The sequence below is a fragment of the Lithobates pipiens genome, unplaced genomic scaffold (assembly GCF_037356315.1).
Source record: "Lithobates pipiens isolate NorthernLeopardFrog02 unplaced genomic scaffold, aLitPip1_a1.2 Scaffold_23, whole genome shotgun sequence".
In the NCBI taxonomy this organism is placed as follows: Eukaryota; Metazoa; Chordata; class Amphibia; order Anura; family Ranidae; genus Lithobates; species Lithobates pipiens.
This window is the reverse complement of record NW_027507785.1, coordinates 303,417,687-303,442,798: the sequence shown is the minus strand read 5'-3', so window position 1 is coordinate 303,442,798 and position 25,112 is coordinate 303,417,687. Positions and strand designations below refer to the sequence as shown.

The 25,112-nt window shown below is 42.6% G+C and overlaps 1 protein-coding gene across 2 annotated transcripts in view; it reads right to left on the bottom strand.

Annotated features, from left to right (window-relative positions):
- Positions 1-5,935: 5,935 nt before the first annotated feature.
- The window catches only part of SLC44A5 (solute carrier family 44 member 5), a 293,848-nt gene continuing 274,671 nt past the window's right edge, over positions 5,936-25,112 (bottom strand). For both annotated transcript variants that reach the window (XM_077450434.1, XM_077450436.1), the window contains one exon: positions 5,936-8,363. In XM_077450434.1, coding sequence (XP_077306560.1) covers positions 8,257-8,363 — 107 coding nt within the window. In that variant the 3' untranslated portion in view covers positions 5,936-8,256. The remainder of the gene's footprint in view (positions 8,364-25,112) is intronic.

Below are 25,112 nucleotides of genomic sequence, written 5' to 3'. Positions count from 1 at the left end.
GGATGTATGCTCATTGTCTCTGCAGATAACCTTCCATCCATAAGGAAGTGTAGAATAATCCATGTAAGCATTGTTTTCTGGAACAATGTATATTAAGGATTTATATTAGCGGAATTGTAGTCATCATTCATTGGTTATTGTATAAATTCTTTTATTCTGTGTCATGTCTTTATTTGGTCATGTCCTTATATGGTCATTCACATCCTGTGTTTATTTTCCTGTGAGGTCACAAACTGTGTAGGAGGGGTTTAGCTGTTGGAGGCAAACCCTCCTGGGTGTGGCTTCCTGTTTATGTGTAAATAAAAGAACCAGGCTGACTACCCACAGGGGAAGTTATGCTAATGGCACTGAGAATGTAAGAAGGATGGTCATGTCTGTTCATTTGGAGGAGTGGGCTAAAAGGTAAAGTATTATATCATTTAGACGAAATGTTAGTATTTTAAGACCCCATTCACACCTGAGCGTTTTGTAGCTTGACGCCTGAAGCTACAAAACGCTGGAGGGGAAAAAATCCATTATTCTCAATGGAGATGGTTCACATCTCCACTCCAAGTCGCCTGAAGCCCTACGCCTGAAGCTCAAACAAGTTCCGAACCCTTTTTTGTCGCACGAATCGGGCTGATTTGGATGTTTTTCTTCTTTTAACATTGGTGACCTTTTGCCCTGCACAAATTCGCGGCAAAACGCGGTAAAAACGCTGCGAATGGCGGTAAAAAACGCCGCAAAAAACGCTTGAAAACGCTACGCTCAGGTGTGAATGCAGCCTTAAAAACAGGAAATTTGGCTAGGTGCTCTGCGTACAGCCAAATTTTGCTGACAACCCTTTAACAGTTGCTCACATAATCCCATAAGCAGTGGCAGCCCATCTATAAGGGGCGCAAGGGCTGCCCCCCTAATCCATGTGCCTGGCCCCAATCTACGTGCAGAGTGCCAGACGCATGGATTTCAGTGAGGGTTTTTTTTTTTTAAGCACATGATTGGAGCCTGAGGCTCTAATTGACTTCAAAAAAGGTTGGGCGTGGGCAGAGCACTATGCCCACCAAGGAGTTTTAGGACTCCCAGCCAATCAGGTCTCAAGACCCACTTCCTGTTTGTCCAGGAGGAGAAGTAACGGCCCCAGCTCTTCCCTTGGCAAGCTGGAGCGAGGAGCAGCAGCCCTGTTCCTAGTTGGCTTAGGCCTGACCTAAGACTTTCCTCATAAAAAGCCATCACTTAGGTTTACAGTACACAGGGACTCTCTGATCCAAAAAAGATAACATCCTATTTAAGTAGATTTCAACTTTGACAGGTTCTGGAATATTACTCATTGGGGAAAAAAATTATGTTGATTGTTTGCAATTAAAATAATTATGCAATTAAAATAATTATGCATCAGATAACTACAGTACACAGATGCAAATTATACCACCACCATTAAATATAAATTATTTGCTAACAGTTGATCCAAATTTGTGCATTATTCATCGATCTTATTCTAAAGTATGTAACACAATAACTAAATGCACTTTATAGAAAAGAGTAGTAAAAAACACCACTTAAAAAAACACATTTTAAAAAGGAAAAGTGACTTTGTATAAAAAATGCAAAATGCAATGCAATATAAAGACAGAAATGAACAAGCACAGAAATATACATTATAGAGTTTAATGCCTGTCACCTAATTGACCTGTATGACTGGACTGAATAGTTTGCAGGACCGCTTGACAATGCTTTATACAGCTGACCATAAAAATGAGAGGATGGTGAGATATTAGTAGATTGTCACTGATTGATAGAATGTCTTTCTTACAACTCACATAGCTAGATACATTGACGACATACAAGTGTGGCCTGTAGAGGCCATCAGGATTTCCATGATATTTTTTTCCAGTGCCACTGGTTGAAAAATTGTGGACAGTTCTATCTTTCTTACATGCAAGTCACTGTAGAAGAGGATGTGTATCTTTTCATATTAAATTCCAAATGAACTCTACACTGACATCAAACCCTTATAGAGAATTATCACTGTGCACTCATAAATATCCACAAACTGATATTTGAAAAGATAAATAAACACATGTATAGCACTGTCTCTTTTTAAATAAAATGTCCTAATGGTACAAACTTTACAAAAATCCCACATTCATGGATATCAGAGTGACCAAAATTGGACTGACCGCACAAAGGGCACTCCTCTCAGATCATCCAAAACGCTCAATAAGCCATGTATCCAGAAAATCGCGCATAGTGTAGAATTGTAAAGTAGCTTAAATGTATTCACTCTTAAATATACTCACAAAAGTGGCAGCTTGAAACATGCATATTGGAACTCGCTGTACAGTGCACGTGCTTCCTGGTTCTTCTAAGGATGTTATTTTTAATGAAACTTGTAGAGTGGGGTGTATTGTCTGACTTCATCCTGCATCACGCATGCACGTGGTGATGGATTTATATTCTGCTGATCTTACAATGGACTTTGGGACTTTTTTTATTTATAAGATTTTTCTTTAAATGTATATGTTGAAACACAATTTGATGTTTTTGCACTATTGTCACACGTAATAGTGATACCATTGTATATAATTTATATTAGATATTTTACTTGATTGATTTTAGTAATGTTTGTACCATTAGGACAGTTTAAGGCAGGGGTAGGCAACCCCCGACACACAAAGCCTCTTTTGCCGGCACTCGACTCCCTCCCCATCAGCAGAGTAATGCAGGGAAGTGTCAGTGAGATGTTAACGTATTGCAATTTCAGAATTCCCCATGACATACCTGCACTGAGGGGGAGGCACTGTTCTCCCCCACATTGTAAAAGATGGGAAACATTGTTTGGTTCTCTAAGTTTGCTGTAGCTGTGATTGTCAGCTTTTGTAATGGGGGAGAGATTGAGTGCATTTCTGCTGGGGGGTCCCTGTTTTCAGGAGGAGGAAGACTGTCATTGGCCACTGCTAAAATCAATCACAGCCCTGCTAGCCCCGCCCACCATCTGGAGGAAGATGACTCGCTTGGTTGCCACTACCAATCCCAGAAAGAAGGGAGCCGCACTTTTTCTCAGTTGCGGGTGGTCCGACTTATGATCCTGCACACAGGCCCACTGCCTTTAGAAAATGCCCCTGACCTGAGCTCATCATTGCGCATACATTCCTGATGCTTTTATGTGACATCACATACAAGCATGTGGGCTGGATGCGAGAGTTGGATCAGCAGGATGAGTGTGCCAGGACAAGTAGATGTGTCTCATCTCTGCTTCCTTTCACCACTCTGCATATCACAAATATCATAGAAGAGAAGAGGGTACAGCGGTGGGCAGATGTGCAGGGAGGTACAGTGGTGGGAGATGAGAAGTGGGTTCAGCAGTGGAACAGAAGAGCAGTGGGGTTCAGTATTGGCCCAGATGAGCAGTGGGGTTCAGTATTGGCCCAGATGAGCAGGGGGTTCAGTTTTGGCCCAGATGAGCAGGGGGGTTCAGTGTTGGGCCAGGTGAGCAGGGGGATTCAGTGTTGGACCAGATAAGCAGGGGGATTCAGTGTTGGACCAGATGAGCAGGGGGGTTCAGTGTTGGCCCAGATGAGCAGGGGGTTCAGTGTTGGCCCAGATGAGCAGGGGGTTCAGTGTTGGGCCAGATGAGCAGGGGGGTTAAGTGTTAGGGCAGATGAGAAGGGGGTTCAGCAGTGGGACAGAAAAGCAGGAGGGTAGAGCAGTGGGGCAGATGTGAAAGGAGGTATATTGGTGGGGTAGATGAGCAGGGGGTTACAGTGGTGGGGTAGGGGGAACAGAGGTGAGACAGAAGAGCATGGGGATACAACAGTGGAGCGGATGTGCAGGGAGGTACAGTGGTGGGACAGATGAGCAGATAAGTTCAGTGTTAGCACAGATGATAAGATGGTTCAGCAGTGATACAGAAGAGCATGGGGGTACGGTGGTAGAGCAGATGTGCAGGGAGGTACAGTGGGGGGGGGGGCAGATGAGAAAGGGGGACATTGATGTGGCAGAGAAGCAGAGTGCTACAGTGGTGGGACAGATGTGCATGGGGTTACAGTAGTGGGGCAGATGTGCAGGGGGTTACAGTTGTGGGACAGATGTGCAGGGGGTTACAGTGGTGGGGCAAATGAGAATGGGAATACATTGGTGGGACAGATGGGAAAGGGGGTACAGTGGTGAGGCAGATGAGAATGGGGGTACAGTGGTGGGACAGATTTGCAGGGGGGACAGTGATCTAAGGTGGGAAGGTTTATGAATTGGGGCTGATCTAAGACGTGAGAGTGCAGGATGTTAATTTATCACTACTAATATTTTTCGTGATTAAAGTGTGAAGTTGAAATTTTTTTGATAAAAAATCGTCACGCTCAATTTCTTTGAAAACATTTTTCTGCACACTGTGCTCAAAAGCTTGCCTACCCCTGGTTTAAGGAAACAGTGCTATACATATATATTTTTGTATTTGTAGTTTACCACATTTTTATATGCCTATCCTTTGTTACGTAGGGTCCCAATGTATTGTACACTACTTGCATGTGCAATAAGAGAAAGGCTTGACCTCACACATTGGCCTTTATTGGCTGTAAAAATCTCCTGGAAAGGCAGAAGGGCCTTCAGAAAGTGGTGGGGTTTCCATCGGAATATAGTTCTCTGATTCCAGATCAATTCCACTCTTTCTACTTTTGTGAATGTGACCACACCAGTAATGATCCGATTTTTGACGCATTTAGGTGCAATTGCAGTCACATTTATAGCAGCGCGGGAGGATATGGTCATTGTGCAGATGCTGGTCAGGCCTGTTATTTGTAAACTACCAATTTGTATTATCTCATGCACTGGTGACAACGTACAGCCTGTCAAAATCAAGGGCAGGCTGAAATACACAGCATCTGTATGTGGCTGGGGGCTGTTCCAAACACTACTCATATACAGGGCCCTATGTGTACAGGGACATATGACTCAAATGCGGGCATACTTCCCTGTGCCCAAGTGCCGCTCAGAATGGCACCCAACCATGTACAGCCACCACGTATTTCAGCCTGTAATTGACTTTGACAGGCTGTACCTGTATCTCCTGGGTGCCTAAGAATTCCTGTTTTTACACTGTATGAGTCAAACTGATCTTATGCATGAGCCTTAAAGTGGTTGTAAACCCTTACAAACCACTTTGACCTACAGGTAAGCCTAGATTAAGGCTTACCTGTAGGTCCAAGCAATATCTCCTAAACCTATATGGTTTAGGAGATATTTGCCCGAAAACGGGCACCGCTGTCTACGGCGCATGCGCCGTAGACAGCGGCGAGCAGGTGCACTGAGCGCGGCAGTTCCAAGAATGGAGCTGCCGCATTTGTCGACTCCCGTGCGCATGCGCGGGAGTGACGTAATCGCGGCTTCGCCGAATGACAGCGGCGGAGCTGCGAGACGCCACCAGCAAGATGGATGCGGTGGACTACAGGGGACAGCGGCGACTTCGCTGGCTCCTGTGTCAGGTAAGTGACACATAATGGGCTACTATGCGATGCATAGTAGTCCATTATGCTTTGCCTTTGCAGGGAAAAAAAGAGGAAGTAAATTCATCAGGGTTTACTTCCTCTTTAAAAAATATACTCTTTATAAACTTTATACATTTTAAAATAATGGAAAATAAAAGCTTTCACAAAACCATCATACCTTGCCTTAAAATGTTTTCCTCTGACAAAATCCTAAAAATTGTATTTATGTACACCTGTCATTAAAAGTATTTATACAAACAATTTTGGTTGTTGAGTGGCCCATCAATGAAACCGTCTAAGTTTCCAATTGAATTTTGGAAAAATGTGCAATGTAGGATTGGAGATAGAAAAAGCTGAAAAAGATATTCTCTTATAATGAGATATATATGTATCCATGTATATGGAGGTCTGTCTTTCTCTAGCAAAAATAAATAAATAAAACATTTCCACCTAATCACAGAGATGATTATAGATCAGTCTAATTTTAATGGTAGGTTTATTTTGACAGTGAGAGACAGAATAACAACAAAAATATCCAGAAAAACGCATTTCAAAATAGTTAGTGGTAGATTTAATCTCCGTTTATGTTCTGATGGCATATGTGTAATTCTGGATTTTTCATCACTTCCTGTCCCACTGACAATGGTCTCTACGCCAAATAGAGGGAAGAATCCTCCCATCGAGAACACAGTAATAAAAACCTGACACTCCTTGCTATTCTATCTAAAATAAAATAATAAATGGCTGTCCCCACTTTGCCACAGGGTTGGAGTACGGTCCCCATGGTGTGCTTAAGGGTCGCCAATTTGGAAACTGCTAATGAGCCAGGAAGGCAGTAAGTAATCAAATCCTGCTAGAAGTATTAGTCAAAGGAGGTAAAGAAATTTGATGAAAAAACAGTAGGAAATTCTTCACCAAGGGGAGAAGGTGTCCATTATCTAAGGAGACTAGCAAAAATCTGGAGGCAAGATTATATTGGGGCATTAGGGGAAGGACCCAGCAAGGTTTTTTCCAGTGTCCAATCACCTGCAGAATATAACCGACCCCATAGTCTTTGAATTGATTCCTGTGTCCCATACTGTTTGATAAAGATAATATAATTTTCCTTTAAAGCAGACCTTGCATCTCAGTGACAAGGTTCGTATATTCTAAGCCCTTGTACACACGGTCGGAGATTCCGACGGAATGTGTCCTATCAGACCGTTTTGTCGGAAATTCCAACTGTGTGTGGTCTTCATCGGACTGTTTCCGCCGGAATATCCGACGGACCAACTTTTCCAACTTGCCGGTAAAATTTTCCAACAAAATGCTCCTATCGGACATACTCCGATCATGTGTAGCCTACTCCGACGGACAAAGTGCCACGCATGCTCAGATCAAATTCCTAGACCAAAGCTATTGGCTACTAGCCTGACCGTAGTCCAGTCGTAACGAAATAACGTCATCACGTTATGTACAATCGGATTTTCCGACAACTTTGTCCGACCATGTGTATGCAACATCACTTCTGGACCTCTTCCGGAATTAATCCGTCGGAATTACTCAGACGGATTTGGTTGTCGGAATCTCTGACCGTGTGTACAAGGGCTTAGTGTGCACATTTTTTGTTTTTGTTTAAATAGAATCCTGGGGGATGAGAGTTAAACCTAGGTGGCTTTCTCCACCTAGACTAGGGTGACGTTATCCTCCTTATGGCCAAATCTTGGAGAATGTAGAGTAGCCCAAATCTCACAAGAAGATTTGTCCTGTACTATGCTGCAGCTGAGATAGGCTACTCAGCATTCCCAGGGATATTTTCTGCAGGAGAATGACACCAACCCCCGCACTATGGACGTTTAGGACAAGTGAGTCAATTATATTAACTTCTGTACCTATTGTTCCACCCACAGGTTCATTTTTGCATTTTTATGCAGCATTTAAGGATGGGGCCTGACTGAATAAGCGGACTCAACCTGAAGCCCGAAATCCATTTTAAAGGGCTTCTATATGATTAAAGTAAACACAGCGTCACATTTTTTAATAAGCTAAGGCCGCGTACACACGGGCGGATTGTCTGCCCAACTAAGTTCGTCAGACAATCCGACAGACAGTCCGTCCAACATTTGAATGAACGGACTTGACCACACACGATGAACAGACAGTCCGCTGAAAGCTTGCGCGATGACGTGTACAGCACGTACGACGGGACTAGAAAAACGACGTCCAATACACTGCAATGCAACCTTCGGCCGTGTAAATCCTTTCTGAGCATGCGCCATACTTAGTCCGTCCAACTTGCCTACACACGAGCGGACTGTCCGCTGAAACCAAGTTTGGACGGACAAAACCAAGTTTGGACGGACAAAATTACGGAAATTCCGAAAGACTTAGTCCGTCAGACTGTCCGCTGAAAAAGTCCGCTGAAGCCCACACACGAGCGGATTGTCCGCTGAAACGCGGTTCAGCGGACTAAGTTGGGCAGACAATACGCCCGTGTGTATGCGGCCTTAGAGTACTTTCCCTATGTAAAGAAAAATAAAATATCTAATAAAAAAAATCTTTTTGGCAACAATAGATTCTACGCTATTTCTAATGATGTGAAACAGCGGCAATGCACCTGGTGGTGAGAGATCATGTGATCTAGACTGCCTAGGCTTTGGTCACACAAAGGACCTTTTTTTTTTTCATGGCACCATTTTCTTCACCAGCACCATTCATTATGATGTGCGTCTTCAAGCCTTATGTATAATATATACTGTACATGGATCTAATATTCTTAAAACAACAGACCGCACAATCCTTTTTGTGGGTTATGGTGGCATCACTGAGGCTTGGCTGGTGTGTTTTGTTTGTTCAAAATCTTCATTAGAGTCTTATTCATGTAAAAAGGTTTGTCGGCAGAGCCATCGTTTCTTTCTAAATCTTCCACTAGGAGTAAAATGGAGATGTTGTAAGTGACTCATTGAAGAGGAAGTTGTGGAAACATTACAAAAAGAAAAGAGTTTTGAAGAAAAACTTTTATATAACTAAAGTATGTTTATATATTTTAACAAAAAATTAAAAATTAATCAGTGTCATTGCAGGGCATTCATTTCCCCCCATCCTCAGCAGCTTACACTCACCTTTTCTCTTTCCCCCACCACTACATTTAGTCAGCAATATTGAAGTGCCCCACCCTGCCCTTTTGAGTACAGTGACTTGCTCCCACTCTCTTATGTGACAGCACTGGTGCCTGTGAGTGGCCCAGTGCTGTCTTCTGAGATTGAGAAAGGAGCCCATTGCTTGTGTAAGCGACAAAAAGCCAATCGGTATGAAGAAATCACCTGCTAATATCAACTTTATTGTTCCAACACATCAGAGAACACTCCACACCATCACCTTTTTTCTGATGTGTTTCGCTTTCTACTGGGGCCTAATCTTGGAGCTCAAGATCTGCTGAAAGTAAGTGAACTAAGCTGTGGTACGTGTACCTAGCAAAGCACTGAGGACTGAACATTTAATACTGCAAAACTGAGGTGAACAAAGAAAATGAAGAGCACAGCATAAAGTGTTGGCTCCATTTAAATACCTGTAATAAATAAATAAATCAGGATTTTATTTTTTACTTGCCATAAAATCATTTTCTTGGGGTACAATAAAACACAGGATGAAGTATTGGGTTATGCTTCTGATTTCAAGAGATTGAACACTGGCAAACAAACCTGAAAGGACAGCCCAGTAAAGTCCCTCCCACTCCCAGCATGCCTCAGTTCTGTACCAATAGTAGGCGTGGATCATAGGAATATAGAGGAAGGAGCGATGTCCCTTAATGTACTCCAAGAAAACAATTTATAGCAAGTTAAAAATCATATGTTCTTAATCGTACATTAAGGGACACAGGATGAGGTATTCAAGTATATTGGGAGGTCCAAAACCAGTCCAACTGAGGGGTGGGTAACACAACAAGCAAAAGGCTAGCAGACCACAAAACTAACAAGGGTAGTTTCAAGAGCCTACTGAGCAGCCTGATAAACCGTATAACTGAAAGTGGCATTAGCTGAGGCCTGGCCATTCACCTGGTAAACGTTAACGAACAGAAGTCCAGAATTGCACATCTAATAAAAAAGAAGATAATGCTGAAAAATCCAAGAAACAATACCTGATCTGGTGGTGTGCACTCTGACAGGGGGAACCTTGCCCTTTAGGTAATAGTCTTAAATGATGAGTTGTCAAATCCATCTAGTTATAGTGCAAAGTGAAGAAGGTTGTCCGCTATGCTACCTTTGTGAATGAAAAATATTCACAAATGTGAAGAGAGCTGTAGCTGAGAGACTCAAACAGTGCATACCAAATCCAGACAATAATCTCCAAAGGAATGTTTTGGAGTGGGACAGACAGATGGTAGGACAATTTTCTGGTTAGGGTAAAAGTAAGAAACCACCTTGGGAAGAAAAGAGAACTTGGCCCTTGTCCATGTGTGACCCTTGATGGTACTCAAAGCTACACTTTGATCCAGACCAGACTGGAGAAAAGACAGGATTCTTCTCAAGGATAATTTCTTGAGATGGAATTTCCTTGTCTCACACACAAAAGAGAAATATTCTTTCCAGGTAGACTTTGTGACAAGTCGATTTCCTAGCTTGTGAAAGCATAGGGATAACCAAATCTAACGGGCCCCTGTCCCCAGGACCTAGGCTTCAACAGCCAGGCCATTAAAGTCACTGACCAAGAAGCAGAGTGGTAAACTAGCTCTTAGGACAGAAGATCTAGACTATATGGGAGGGCCCATGGATAGACTGCTAGGAACCTCCCTGGACCAGTCCAGTTCAATGAGAATCACCAGAATTCCCTCCATCTTAATCAATAGTCAGACTTTGCTCTCACAGTGGGAATACTGCCTAAGTAGTCATCACCAGGGACAGGGTTCCACAAGACGTATGCAGCATGACCATAGACCTATAAAGCACTCTGCAGCTAACTCACATGTTACACAAAGGGTATCTAAATCACCTAATGAAGAGTCCAGTGTTAGAAGGGCACATTACAGTAGGGTCTGGGCCTCCAAGGATTAGTCAATCCAAATAGCTGCAAAATGAGCTCCAGTGGTTCTACCGATACTGAAGAACCTTGATAGAAGAAAAGGTACAATATACAGTATATGTCTAAAGCTCTGCGTAAATTGACAGCACTATATAAGTACCTATAATAAATCAATAAATAAAGTAATAAAAAAGAAAGAAATGTCTTGAGAAAAAGTAGAAAAGTTTTGCTTCCGTCAGAACATAGAAAAAACATCCATTCTCCTAGGACGCAAGCAAAAACCAGAGGCATGTGGGAGAGGGAGGGGATGTCCTTATAACTTTGTTTGCTAATGTCCAATCTTCCAAAGGCTGCAGCATAACCCGATGTAACCTTATACTTCATGCTGTGTCCAATAAAGAAATTATTTCTTCTTAGCCCTTGTACACACGGTTGGAGATTCAGTCGGAATGTGTCCGATCGGAGCGGTTTGTCGGATATTCCGACTGTGTGTGGTCTGCATCGGACTGTTTCCGTCTGAATATCCGTCGGACCAAATTTTCCAACTTGCTGGAAATATTTTCCGTCAAACTGCTCCGATCGGACATACTACACGTGTAGAGAATTCCAATCGGACCAAGTGCCACACATGCTCAGATCAAATTCCTACATCAAAGCTATTGGCTACTAGCCTGAACGTAGTCCCATCGTAACAAAATTACGTCATCACTTTCTGAACGATCGGATTTTCGTCCGACCGCGTGTATGCAACAGTTTCGGACAAGATCCGTCGGACAAAATCCGACGGATTTGGTTGTCGGAATCTCCGACCGTGTGTACAAGGGCTTAGATTACACTTTAATTATTTGGGTGGGTTAGTGGACAAGAGAAATTGAGCAGACTTAAAATAACAGCACAAGACATCTACATATTAGGCTGCAATATTTTTATTAAAAAGAAAAATATTTAAAATATTATAAACGTTTTAGAAACTATCAAAGTATCGTCGACATTCCCTTTTAACCATAAAGGAGAAACATGTATTATTCGACACACACCTACGTTTGCAAATTCCATGTAAAAAAAAAAAAAGAAGCTGCATAGGTGCCAAATGTATATCCCTACCAGGTACTGTATGTATTGAGTGAAAATTATCACCATATCCTAAAAAAAAAATTCAGATTTCCCTGCCACACTGCGTCTAATGGATAATCAATACAAAGATGAATTGATCATTTAGGGACACAGCTTAAAGCAACTAAAACACACAATTCCAATAAAAATACTGTACTTTGAATATGTTGCTATTTCATACAGTGAAACATAATTGTCATCAATATTCAAACGACATTACATCCATTCAGTATTTTGTTCCAGTGAAATAAATATGTATTTACACTATACTGTATAAAATACTCATCTGTTCTATTTCATTTTTAAGCAGCTGTAAAAAAAAACAAAATCCACTATTTCTGAAACCTCCAGCTTGCATAAAAATTGTTTTTGAACTGCATACGTAAAAATGTATTATTTTTTTAATTTTCACTTTTTTTATTATCCAACATATATTACATCTTACATATAATACATTGATTGCTGCATTACTGCAGTCTCTCCTTGATCCTAAGTGCACTTAACATTACGGGGTGAAGTCATTGGTAAAATCTCGGTTACACCGAACGGTATAGGCTTGAGAAATAATAGCCCAAAAAAAAAAAAAAAAAAACAACTTCACCAAAACTGTAGCTAGTCCAAATAGCATCACATTAAAGAATTTTTTTTTTACAAAGCGTGTGAAAAAAGCGTCAAGCAGGTTTTTTTTTTTTTAGCCCTCAAAAGCACTGTTTGGCCCCAGTTCAGGGGAGCTAAATGCAATTCTCAAAGGAAGTGCTGGTTTTCGCAATAAAATAACAATAATATAATACATAGTGACATACCAGTTATAGAGGTGGTGCCTGCATTTGTTTTCTTTATTCAGGCGCAGAACATTTTTAACAAGTACAGAAAATACCTCTTGATCCTGCCAAAAATGCAGGGTCATTTCCTGTGAGTTAAAGCGGAGTTCCAGTCTGGGGGAACAAAAAAAATTAAAAGTCAGCTGCTACAAATACTGTAGCTGCTAACTTTTAATATAAGAATACTTACTTGTCCAGGGATCCCACGATGTCGGCACCCCAAGCCGATTCGACCATCGACTTCGAGTGCAAGCGCTAGCATTGAAGGAAGAGCAACCAGCAGTGAAGCCTTTAGCCTTCCCTGCTGGTTTCTTACTGTGCATGCACAAGTCAAGCTGCACTTTCTGACTGGTCCTGCCGTCTCCTGGGACCCACACAGGTCCCAGAAGGCAGCAGGGGAAGGAGGAGGGGCCAAGCATAACGTAGGTTGCCGTGCGGCGATCTTGCCAGGAAGTGGGAGCAGGTACCCGTCAAAGCCAGGTACCCGCCAAAACCAGGTACCCACTTCCCCCCAAAAAGAGACAAATGTGGCGGTGGAGAGGGGGAGGATGTGAAGAAGTAGAGCTTCCCCTTTTGGGTGGAGCTCTGCTTTAAACAGATATCGCAAAGAACCTTATCTTTTTCTGTAAACAAATAATACCATCAGCTCTAGTCTAATTGAAGTGAACAAAGGCAGACATGTTTAGACTTCAGCCTGGGAGGCAACCATGGCTTCTTTTATGGATACAGTTGAGGAGTGAATGTAGCCCACCTAGATACAGATAGTGTGCCATTTCCAGGATTTCCAGGTAACAAAAATGTAAAAAACCTTAAAAACAAACAAATACAGCCACCAAACCTAAGTGCTGAGAAGCTGTATTATATTACATTGTTGTTATTGGTTTTTGATAAGTTTCAAAACCCAGTTCCGAGCTTAATGCTGCTCTTCAGTCTTGTCCAATCTATTTGGATTTACATGAACACGCAGCTTTCAATATCCTGATTGGCCTGCACAAGGCATCTGAACTGTATATTCTCTGCTTTATTTGCAAATTTCGGCTTAGAGTTCTGAAGACGTCTGCTCTTGTACCAAACATAAGTATACATCCAGGACCAGGGTGTTTATATTTTCTTACTAGAAGTCAGCCTTCCAAAAAGCATCAATGAAGGTTTATGAGCCTACAGCATCAGATGTTCTCCTGGTGTACCAGGCAATGTTGAGAGTTAAATACCCGATACTTTATTTTTAAAGCAAAAATGTCATTATATACAATGCCAAAACTTTTTCATTTCACTTTTGATGTTGCATCCAATTAAGGAGATGTATCTGCACTTCCTATTCTGTAGAAATCACAGGAAGTGAAAGAAAACCTCTCCAATATGAGGGAACAGTTGTCACCAGAACATGTGTCCCTATTGGAACATTTGCCCTCTATTTCTATGCTATGACAATTCAAAATTTCAGATTTTTTCTCACTTTCAGTCCCAATTGCAGTAGTCACCTTAAAGCGTGAGTCCGCCGGGACTCCGCGTTTTTTTTTAAAGCCAGCAGCTACAAATACTGCAGCTGCTGACTTTTAAAATAGTGACACTTACCTGTCCAGCGCGCCCGCGATGTCGGCACCCGAAGCCGATCTCTCGGTCGTCTCTCGGGTGCTGCCGCCGCCATCTTGGGTATGGTAATCAGGTAGTGGAGCCTTTCGGCTTCATTTCCTGGTTCCCTACTGCGCATGCGCGAGTCGCGCTGCACAATAAGGATGGACCCGCTGCCTCTGGGATCTGTGTGTTTCCCAGCAGGCAGCGGGGGACTTTTGGAAAGGGGCGTAATCTACGCCCCTTTCCACAGAGAGCTATCCCGGAAGTGGGTGCAGATACCTGTACTGTACAGGTATCTGCACCCCCCTCCCCCCTGAAAGGTGCCAATTGTGGCGCCGGAGGGGGGAGGGTTCCGATGAGCGGAAGGTCCACTTTAGGGTGGACCTCCGCTTTAAGGCCCCATTCACACCTGAGCGTTTTGTAGCTTGAAGCCTGAAGCTACAAAACGCTGGAGGGGAAGAAATCTATTATTCTAAATGGAGATGGTTCAAATCTCCACTCCATGTCGCCTGAAGCCGAATGCCTGAAGCTCAAACAAGTTCTGCACCCTTTTTTGTTGCTCAAATCAGGCAGATTTGGGCGTTTTTCTTCTTTTTACATTGGTGACCTTTTGCCCTGCCTGAAAATGCTATATTCAGGTGTGAATGGGGCCTTACAGACAGAAAAAAACTCCCTAGCAGGGACATAGGTGATAAAGTAACTAATCTCCCTAGCAAGGGCACGGAAAAAAAACAAAACAACACCACCCTAGGAAAAAAAAAAAAATGTTGGCTTTAGAAATAAAAAACTGAAGTATATAATACAGTCTTTCACTAACACAGATTGAAAAATGACATATAGGAATTAGGTTTCCCTTCCCTGGTGCAAAGTGATAGGAAAACCTTATGAAAAAATATTTAATACAGGCCAGAAAGAAGTACAGTACTGTGCAAACGTTTTAAAAAGGTGTGAAATGCTTTGACTTAAGAATGCTTTCAGAAATAGAAGTGTTAATTGTATTTTGTTAACTGCTTAAAAAAAAAACTAAGTAAATGAACAGAAAAAAAGCACAAATCCATATTTGGTGTGACCACCCTTTGCCTTCAAAACATCCTTCATTCTTCTAGGTACACTTACACACAGTTTTTAAAGGAAAACTGCAGTTGTGTTCCAAACAACTTGGAGAACTAACCACAGATCTCTGGATTTAGGCTGCCTCAAATCTTTCTGTCTCTTCATGTGATCCCAGACAGACTTGATACTGAGATCAGGGATCTGTGGGGGGCCAAACCATCACTTCCAGGACTCCTTCTTCTTCTTTATGCTGAAGATAGTTCTTAATCACATTGGCTGTATGTTTGAGGCCGTTGTCCTGTTGCATAATAAAATTGGGACCAATCATACACCTCACTGATGGTATGGCATGATGGATAAGTATCTACCTGTATTTCTGAGCATTGAGGACACCATTGATTCTGACCAAATCTCCAACTCCGTTTACAGAAATGTAGCCCCAAACTTGCAAAGAACCTCCATCACTCTTCACTGTTGCCTGCAGACACTCATTGTACTGCTCTCCAGCCCTTCGGCAAACAAACTGCCTCCTGCTACAGCCAAATATTTCACATTTTGACTCATCAGTCCAGAGCACCTGCTGTCATTTTTCTGCACCCCAGTTCCTATGTTTTTGTGCATAGTTGAGTCATTTAGACTATTTTCCACGTTGGAGGTATGGCTTTTTGGCCTCAATTCTTCCATGAAGGCCACTTCTGGCCAGACTTCTTTGGACAGTAGATGAGTATACCTGGGTCCCACCAGTTCTGTGCTGATGGCACTGCTGGACTTCTTCAGATGTCGAAAGGAAGTAAGTATGATGTGTCTTTCATCTGCTGCATTAAGTTTCCTTGGCCAACCACTGTTTCTATGGTCCTCAACGTTGCCCAATCAATGGTGTCCTCAATGCTGAGAAATACAGGGAGATACTTGTCCATCATGCCATACCATCAGGAAGGTGTATGATTGGCCCCAATTTTGTTCTTCAGCAGGTAAACAACCCCAAACGTGTAGCCAATGTCATTAAGAACTATCTTCAGCATAAAGAGGAACAAGGAGTCCACACAGAGCCCTGATCTCAACATCATGGTGTCTGTCTGGGATTACATAAAGAGACAGAGGGATTTAGGACAGCCTACATCACCAGAAGATCTGTGGTTAGTTCTCCAAGATGTTTGGAACAACCTACCTGCTGAGTTCCTACAAAAACTGTGTGCAAGTGTACCTAGAAGATTTGATGCTGTTTTGAAGCCAAAGAGTGGTCACACTGAATATGGATTTGATTTAATTTTTTTTCTGTTTGCCGCTTTGCATTTTGTAAATAAATAAACAATTATAACATATCTTTTTAAAAACATTCTTACTTTACAGCATTTCTTCACACTTGCCCAAAGCTTTTGCACAGTACTGTAGCTCAACTACGTATCTATGACTATAAATTAAGAATCAACACATAACATAAGCTATAGTTAAGCTATAAAAAAAAGAAAAAAGAGGAAAAGCCGCGCTTATCAAAAAGAATTATAAAAAACTAAAAGAAGCAGCAACCCAAATGTTATACTACATTTGGCATAAAAGAAAAAAGAGTGGGTTGCACTACAAAAAATTACTAAACATATAAAGATAGAAAAATGCTAAATCAGTGAAGACAACTGATTTAGCATTTTTCTATCTTTATATGATAGTCTAAATTTCCTTGCATTTTAATCTTTCCCGCATAGGATAGACAAACTATTGAGTCAAAGTTTTGTGAGCTTTTTCACGTAGGTGTATTTTCTGTTTAGTAATTTTTTGTAGCGCAACCCACTCTTTTTTCTCTTATAGTTAAGCTATAACATAACATAACACATAACATAAGCTATAGAGTGTCAGGGGTGGGCTCAGTCCTTCCTTCTCAAAGCTGGCCGCTCAGCTGTCGGCTAATTGCCAGCTCCTTTATCTCCACCGTGACTCACCTGTTGATATCCTGCTCGTCAGTCCTGCCTACTTAATCCGTCCAGCCCAGATCTCTGCCTTCGCCTTGGTCACATCTCTAGAGACGCTCTCCTGTGTTCCTGTTTAAGACTTGCTTGGCTGACATTCCTTCTGGCTCCAGATCCTGCTTGCTGTTCTACTACTCATCTGTGGCTCCCTGACATTTTGGCCTGTCTGACTATCCATTCCGGTTCCTGAACTCTGGCTATGTTTTGACTACATTTACTCTGTTTACCTTTTTATCATTATTATTATTAATTATTAAAAAAGTGTGATTTAACTGTACTTTTGTCTCAGTCTGATTCATGTTTTCTGACAGTCGGCGAAGGCCATGCATTCAGAAGATGCAGTCAATCCACTTGTTGGTAATATTTTTTCCAGATTGGATGAGCAGGATCACTGCATGGATCAGTTTGCCATGGCATTACAAATGCTCTTGAGTCACGTGGCTCACCTGGAATCTCCCACTGTGGCTGCTCCAGCACACCCTGTGTTGCAGGATGTCCCTCCTGCTGTTCCTATTTCTGTACAGGCACCCGCCTCGAGTATTACCTCTATAAGAGGTATGTCTGGTTCCTCTCCGCTTCCCCAGCAATTTGGGGGTGATCCAGTCCAATGCAGAGGGTTTCTCAACCAGGTTGAGATATACTTTGAGATGCTGCCCCAGGTGTTTTCCACAGACAGAAGAAAAGTAGGTTTTGTGATATCTTTGCTCTCTGAGAGAGACTTGGCCTGGGCAAACCCTCTATAGGAGACGCAAAAACCTGTTGTCTTGAGTTATCCAGAGTTTGTGGCTTCCTTTAAAAGGGTATTTGATGTTCCTGCATGCTCTGCTTCTGCTGCCAAGTGTCTCATGTCCATCAGAGTATGAGAACTGTTGCCGATTACGCCATTGAATTCCATACTCTGGCAGCAGAGGTTGCTTGGAACAATGAGGCCCTCATGGCTGCTTTTTCTCATGGTCTCTCAGATACCATTTAAGTAGAGATAGCAGCTTGCGATATACCCACTGAGCTGGAGAAGTTGATCATGTTTGCCATCCTCATTGACTCCAGACTCAGAGAAAGACTTCCTGCTAAGGAGCGCTTGCGGAAGCCTCCTGTACATTTGTCTCCGAACTTTGCAGTCCCACCCTTGCCTCCCTCACCTCCCATGCCTCCTGGTACCGAGTCGGTCTGTGAAGACGAACTCATACACTGGGGCTTCATGCGTCTCTCTGCAGATCAGAGAACCCTTAGGAGGAGGGAGAGATTGTAACTTTATTGTGGCCAGGCAGGTCACTTTTTGAAGTCTTGTCCCAACTGTCCTGGGAACGCCCGAACCTTGAGGTCCTGTCACGGACAGACCTTAGGTGGCGTTGTTTCATCCCCAGTTATCCAGAAGGATAAGCCCCTGGTTTCAGTTACCCTTTCTTAGGCTGAGTCGTCTGTCGAGATACAGGCCTGTTCATTGATGCTGCCTTTGTATCGAAGCACTCGATTCCACTGCAGCTGACACTCCACTTGCCAGTGAGGCTCTTTACGGGAGACCTCTACAGCCTGCCCATGTGACTCATGAGACTGTCCCATTGCCCTTAGCCGTAGGGGCTCTTCACCATGAGATAATACAATTCCAAGTTATTTCCTCACCCAAGTTTCCGCTGGCTATTGGTTATCCTTGGTTACAGAAGCACAACCCCTCTTTTGATCGGCTCTGTGCTGAGGTTCTCTCTTGGTCGCCACAATGCAGTAAGTCATGCTTCCAAAAGGTAGCCAAGGTCCTGTGCACCTCTTCACTCTCCTCCCTGCTGGAGGAGTACCGCAATTTTAGTGATGTCTTTGACAAGGTCAAGCCAGTAGTTTGCCTCCACACCAGTCATTTTATTGCGCAATTGACCTACAACCTGGTGCCATATCCCCTTTGTGGTCGGATTTACCCTTTGTCGGTCTTGGAGGATAGGGCCATGGAGGAGTATGTTGTAGACGCACTTTCTCAAGGTTTCATCTGCAAATCCTCGTCTCCTGCTGATGCTGGTTTCTTCTTTGTGAAGAAGAGTGAACTGAGACCTTGTATTGATTATAGGGGACTTGATTGGTTGATTCCATTGATTATGGAGTTATTTGACCGCCTCAAGGGAGCAACGGTTTTCACAAAGCTTGATTTGAGAGGGGCATACAATTTTGTGAGGATTAAGCAGGGCGACAAGTGGAAAACTGCGTTTAATACCAGAACAGGCCATTATGAGTACCTCGTAATGCCTTTTGGCCTTTGTAACGCCCGTCAGTTTTCCAGGAATTTATTAATGATGTCCTCTGAGAGTTGTTACAGTTATGTGTGGTGGTTTATCTCGATGATATCCTCATATTTTCCAAGTCTCTGGAGAGCCACCACACAGATGTCTGTTGTGTGCTTCAGAAACTAAGAGAGAACAATCTCTATTGTAAATTGGAGACGTGAACAGGTTAAATTCCTGGGCTATGTCATTTCCACTGCTGGTTTTTTGATGGACCCAGAGAAGCTGTCAGTAGTCCTACAGTGGCCCCCTCCCATGGGTTTACGTCCTCTGTAGCGCTTTTTTGGCTTTGAATGGTGATCCCTTCTGCTATTATCAGAAGTTTATTCGTAACTTCTCGTCTCTGGTCAAGCCCTTGACTGATATGACCAGAAAGAACGGTAACCCACAATGTTGGGTTCCGGAGTCCATTAAGGCCTTTGAGATTCTCAAGGCTGCCTTGGTTTCTGCTCCTGTGTTGGCACATCCTGATCCTACATTACCTTTTAGGTTGATGCTTCTGAGACTGGAGTTGGCACCCTTCTGTCTCAACGTTCTATGTCTGAAGGCGCTATGCATCCTTGTGGCTAGCTTTACAAGAAATTGTCACCTGCGAAGTGCAATTACGAGATTGGTGACAGAGAGCTGTTAGTGATAATTTTAGCCCTGAAAGAATGGAGACATCTCCTCGAAGGTACCACTGTGTCGGTTCTCATTTTTACTGACCATAAGAATCTCACATTCCTGTCTGAGGCTAAACGCCTCTCTCCCAGAAGGGTGTGATGGGCTCTTTCCTTGTCTAGTTTCAATTACATTGTCTCATTCTTACCCGGTACTGAGAATGTAAGGGCTGATGCTTTGTTGTGACAATTTTCCTCCACTTCCAAGATGGAGTCGGTTCTGGTTCCTGTGATTCCTCCTGATTGTATTCTGGCTACGGTTCGCACCAGTTTCACTTCTCCTTTGGGTGACAAAATTCTTGCTGTTCCGGTCCATGTTCCTCCTGAGAAACCTTGTGACTGCTGCTTTGTCCCAGAGAGTCTCCATTCTGCCGTGCTCCAGACTTACCAATCTCCCAAGGCTGCTGGCCACCCAGGGAATAATCAAGTCTGGCCTAGTCTACATGCTGATGTAACCGCCTTCGTAGCTGTCTGTTCCGTGTGTGCTCAGAGTAAGACTCTACGACACCTTCAAGTGGGCCTCCTACAACCCATACTCAATGGAGAGAGACCGAGCCAATCAGTCCTTGGAGCAATTCCTACGTTGCTATGTTTCTGACCATCATAACAACTGGTCAGACCTCTTACCGTGGGCAGAGTTTTCTCACAATAGTGCCTTGAATTCTGCTTCCCGATTGTCCCCGTTTATGGCGAACTATGGTTTCCAACCTTCCATGTTGCCTGACTCGTTTGTTCCGCAGAGTATTCCTGCATTAGAGGAGCATCTCCGTGGTCTTCGTTCCACTTAAGCACAAGTCCAGGAGGCTTTGCAACATGCTAATGATAGGTACAGACTCCATGCTGACTGCAGACGCTTGCTTGCGCCTTCCTACCAGGTTGGGGACAGGGTCTGGCTGTCATCTCGCAACCTCCGACTTCGTGTTCCCTCTCTGAAGTTCACACCTCGGTTTATTGGGCCTTTCAGTATTCTTCGCAGGATTAACCCAGTGGCTTACACATTAGACCTGCCTTCTAATATGCGTATCTCAAATGCATTTCATGGCTCCTCATTAAAACCTTTGGCCTGCAACCGCTTTACCACCTCAGTGCCTCGTCCTCACCCTGTACAGGTTTGAGAACCATGAGGAGTATGAAGTACAGTCCATTGTTTACTCCCATAGGTTCTGTGGGTGCATACAATACCTGGTGCATTGGTCCGGTCTGGAGGTACGCTCTTGGGTATCATCCTCGGTTGAGGAGGCGTAACTGTCACGGCTGGGCTCAGCCCTTCCTTCTCAAAACTGGATGCCCAGCTGTCGGCTAATTGCCAGCTCCTTTCTCTCCACAGTGACTCACCTGTTGATGATATCCTGCTAGTCAGTCTTGCCTTGGTCACATCGCTAGAGACACTCTCCTGTGTTCCTGTTAAAGACTTGCTTGGCTGACATTCCTTTTGGCTCCAGATCCTGCTTGCTGTTTTATTACGCTCATCTCTGGCTCCCTGAGGTTTTGGCTTGTCTGACTATCCATTCCAGTTCTGGCTAGGTTTTGACTAAGTTTACCTTTTTAATATTAAACAATTTGATTTAACTGTACTTCTGTCTCAGTCTTATTCATGGTTTCTGACAGTGGGAGGATGAAAGCTGCTGTGACTGGATGGGGCTGGGTGGTGCACTGAGTTGTAGGGCAGTGTGCACCAAAAGACGAATTGTTAGTACACAGTCTGTTTGGGTATCGGGCATTTATCCCTGGGCACATACTCCACAAATGTTAGTGCTACTCAGTGCACTGTCCATCCCCATTTAGCCACAGCAACCATCAATCTCTCATAGAGTTTTACAGGCTGCCAGTGGTGTTGAAAGAGACAGACAACATGGCCAAAGGTTTGTTAACACATGACCATAACAAGTACATATGGACAAAAAATATGTGGACACCCCTCCACATTGAGCTTTCATAGGCCTACCTCTCCATAGACATATCTCCTCTTCAGTGTATCATGAATGCTGTTGCCAGACTCATCTACCTTACCAACTGCTCAATGTCTGCTACCCCTCTCTGCCAATCCCTACATTGGCTTCAGATTGCCCAGTGAAGTAAATTCAAAATACTAACTACAGCATACAAAGCCATTCACAACTCTGCCCGAACTACATCACCAATCTTGTCTTCAAATATTACCCAAACCGTCTTCTCCGCTCCTCTCAAGACCTCCTGCTCTCTAGCCCCCTTGTCTCCTCCTCCCATGCGTGTCTCCAGGACTTCTTCAGAGCCTCTCCCATCCTCTGGAACTCTCTACTTCAATCTGTCCAGCTATCTCCCACTCTGGCTGCCTTTAGGCGATCCCTGAAAACTCCTATTCAGGGAAGCCTATAATGCCTCCAACCAACTGAAATGTTATCACTTCCATCAGCTCCCCCCACAGTTATAATCTTTTGTACCATTTGCCTCTCCCTATTAGATTGTAAGCTCTTATGAGCAGGGCCCTCTTAACCATCTGTATTTTATAGTATTTTAACTATTCTGTCTCCCTTTATATTGTAAAGCCCTGCGCAAACTGTTTCCGCTATATAAATCCTATATAAAAACAAGTAAAAATAATTCCAGTAAAAAGTTACAGTAATGCTAGGGCATGCAAAGAAATTTTAGACAATTGGGCTCTTCCAACCTTATGGGAACAATTTGAGGAAGGTCCTTAATGTGTTTAAACATGACTGTGCCTCTATGCAGAAAGCCAGCTCCATAAAGACATGATTTGATGACTTTGGTGTTGAGGAACTCAGTCGGCCTGTACATTGCCCTGACTTTAACCCTAATGAACACTTCTGAAGTGAACTGGAATGCCATTTATGAGACTGGTCTTCTCATTCAACATCCCTACCTGACCTTGCAAATGTTCTTTTGGCTAAATGGGCACAAATTCCCACAGACAAACTCCAAAATCTCAAGGAAACCCTTTTCAGAAATGTGAAGGCTATTATATCCACAAGCGGGAGAATGGGGACAACTCAATATTATTCCCCATGATTTTGGCATGGGATGCCCAACAAGCTCTGTAGGTTTGATGATCAGGTGTCCACAAACTTTTGGCCATATAGTGTAGGTGATGTCAAAGGTGGTTAATACACATATCTTCCCCACTTCACTTTCAATATATTCTTTACAACTATACACTTTTCAACATGGTATAGTGCAACAAGCTGATCCATACACATTTATAAGTATAAGTATATTAATAAGCCCTCCATAAACCATATAATATGTTTAGATCCCAACATTTATGTCTCAAAATAATGTAATGCAATTAGTTTATATATTGTAATCTGTCCCTGCAAATCTCCAGTGAGTTGACTTTTTCACAGTTCTCGAACCGATATGTCTATTGTTCCCATATATGAAATTGTTTCATCCTATTGGGAAATTTCGTGCTTTTGTAGGGTATATTATATATGGATTTAATATCTGGAAGAAATATCCTCCTGTGTCACCATAAAACATTAAAATATAAGTACTATATATATATATATATATATATATATATATATATATATATATATATATATATATATATATATATATATATATATATATATACACTTGGTCTGCCAAATCTGGAGTGGAAGAAGACCCTACTCATTATGTAACCAGAATGAATATTTCTGTATTAATAAAATAAAGCAAAAAAATACACACTGAGGGCCTCCAGGAGAGTGGGGGTTGGGGAGGGCACTGGTGTAAAGCCCATAACTGGGCTCTAAATGGATGTATACATATTATAGTTCATCACTTTGTTTTAACTACATCCCATGTTCTGAAGTTGAAAGGTGAAATTGATGGTATATGTGGAAGCTTATTTGATAGCGATCGATGGTGAAACTACCACTTTCTAGCCTGGTTTAAACATTTTTTCGTATATTGCCTATTTTGATCCATGAGGGTTTACACCAAAGTCCTAGTGTCTCCTTACTTTATAGATTACAATGTAAAAGCCAACACTTTTTTTAGTTTTAATTGAGTGGGTTGGGAACCCCTGTCAGGTTTTCATTGTTATGATGAAATTAAAATTCACAACTCAACGTTTGGAGACTTTTATTACGGCATTCCTTATTCAGCAAATAAGCTGAAAAAGACCAGCTGGTGGCACTTCATTAAAATCCAACTATTTATCAGGACTAACCAACATGAGGACATGAAACACATTTAACCCAAAATCTAAGCTGGTTAGTGACGAGGAACAGCAAGAGAGGAAAAGCATTTATACAGTGCCTTGAAAAAGTATTCATATCCCATGAAATTTCCCACAATTTGTCATGTTACAACCCCAAACGTAAATGTATTTTATTGGAATTTTATGTAATAGACCAACATAAAGTGGCACATAATTGTGAAGTGGAAGGAAAATAATAAATGGTTTTCAATTTTTTTTACAAATAAACATTTGAAAAGTGTGGCGTGCATTTGTATTCAGCCCCCTTTACTCTGATACCCCCAACTAAAATCTAGTGGAACTATATGCTTTCAGACATCACCTAATTAGTAAATAGAGTCCACCTGTGTGTAATTTATTTTCAGTATAAATACAGCTGTTCTGTGAAGCCCTCAGAGGTTTGTTAGAAAACCTTAGTGTACAAACAGCATCATGAAGGCCAAGGAACACACCAGACAGGTCAGGGATAACGTTGTGGAGAAGTTTAAAGCAAGGTTAAGTTATAAAAAAATAAATCCCAAGCTTTGAATATCTCACAGAGCACTGTTCAATCCATCATCTGAAAATGGAAAGACTATGGCACTACTGCAAAGCTACCAAGACATGGCCATCTACCTAAACTGACAGGCCGGGCAAGGAGCATTAATCAGAGAAGCAGCCAAGAGGCCCATGGTAACGCTAGAGAAGCTGCAGAGATCCACAGCTCAGGTGGGAGAATCTGTCCACAGGACAACTATTAGACGTGCAATCCACAAATCTGACCTTTATGGAAGAGTGGCAAGAGGAAAGACATTGCTGAAAGAAAGCCATAAGAAGTCCCATTTGCAGTTTGCGAGAAGCCATGTGCTGGACACAGCAAACACGTGGAAGAAGGTGCTCTGGTCAGATGAGACCAAAATTGAACTCTTTGGCCTAAAAGCAAAACACTATGTGTGGTGGAACACTAACACTGCACATCACCCTGAACACACCATGAAACATGGTGGTGGCAGAATCATGTTGTGGGGATGCTTTTCTTCAGCAGGG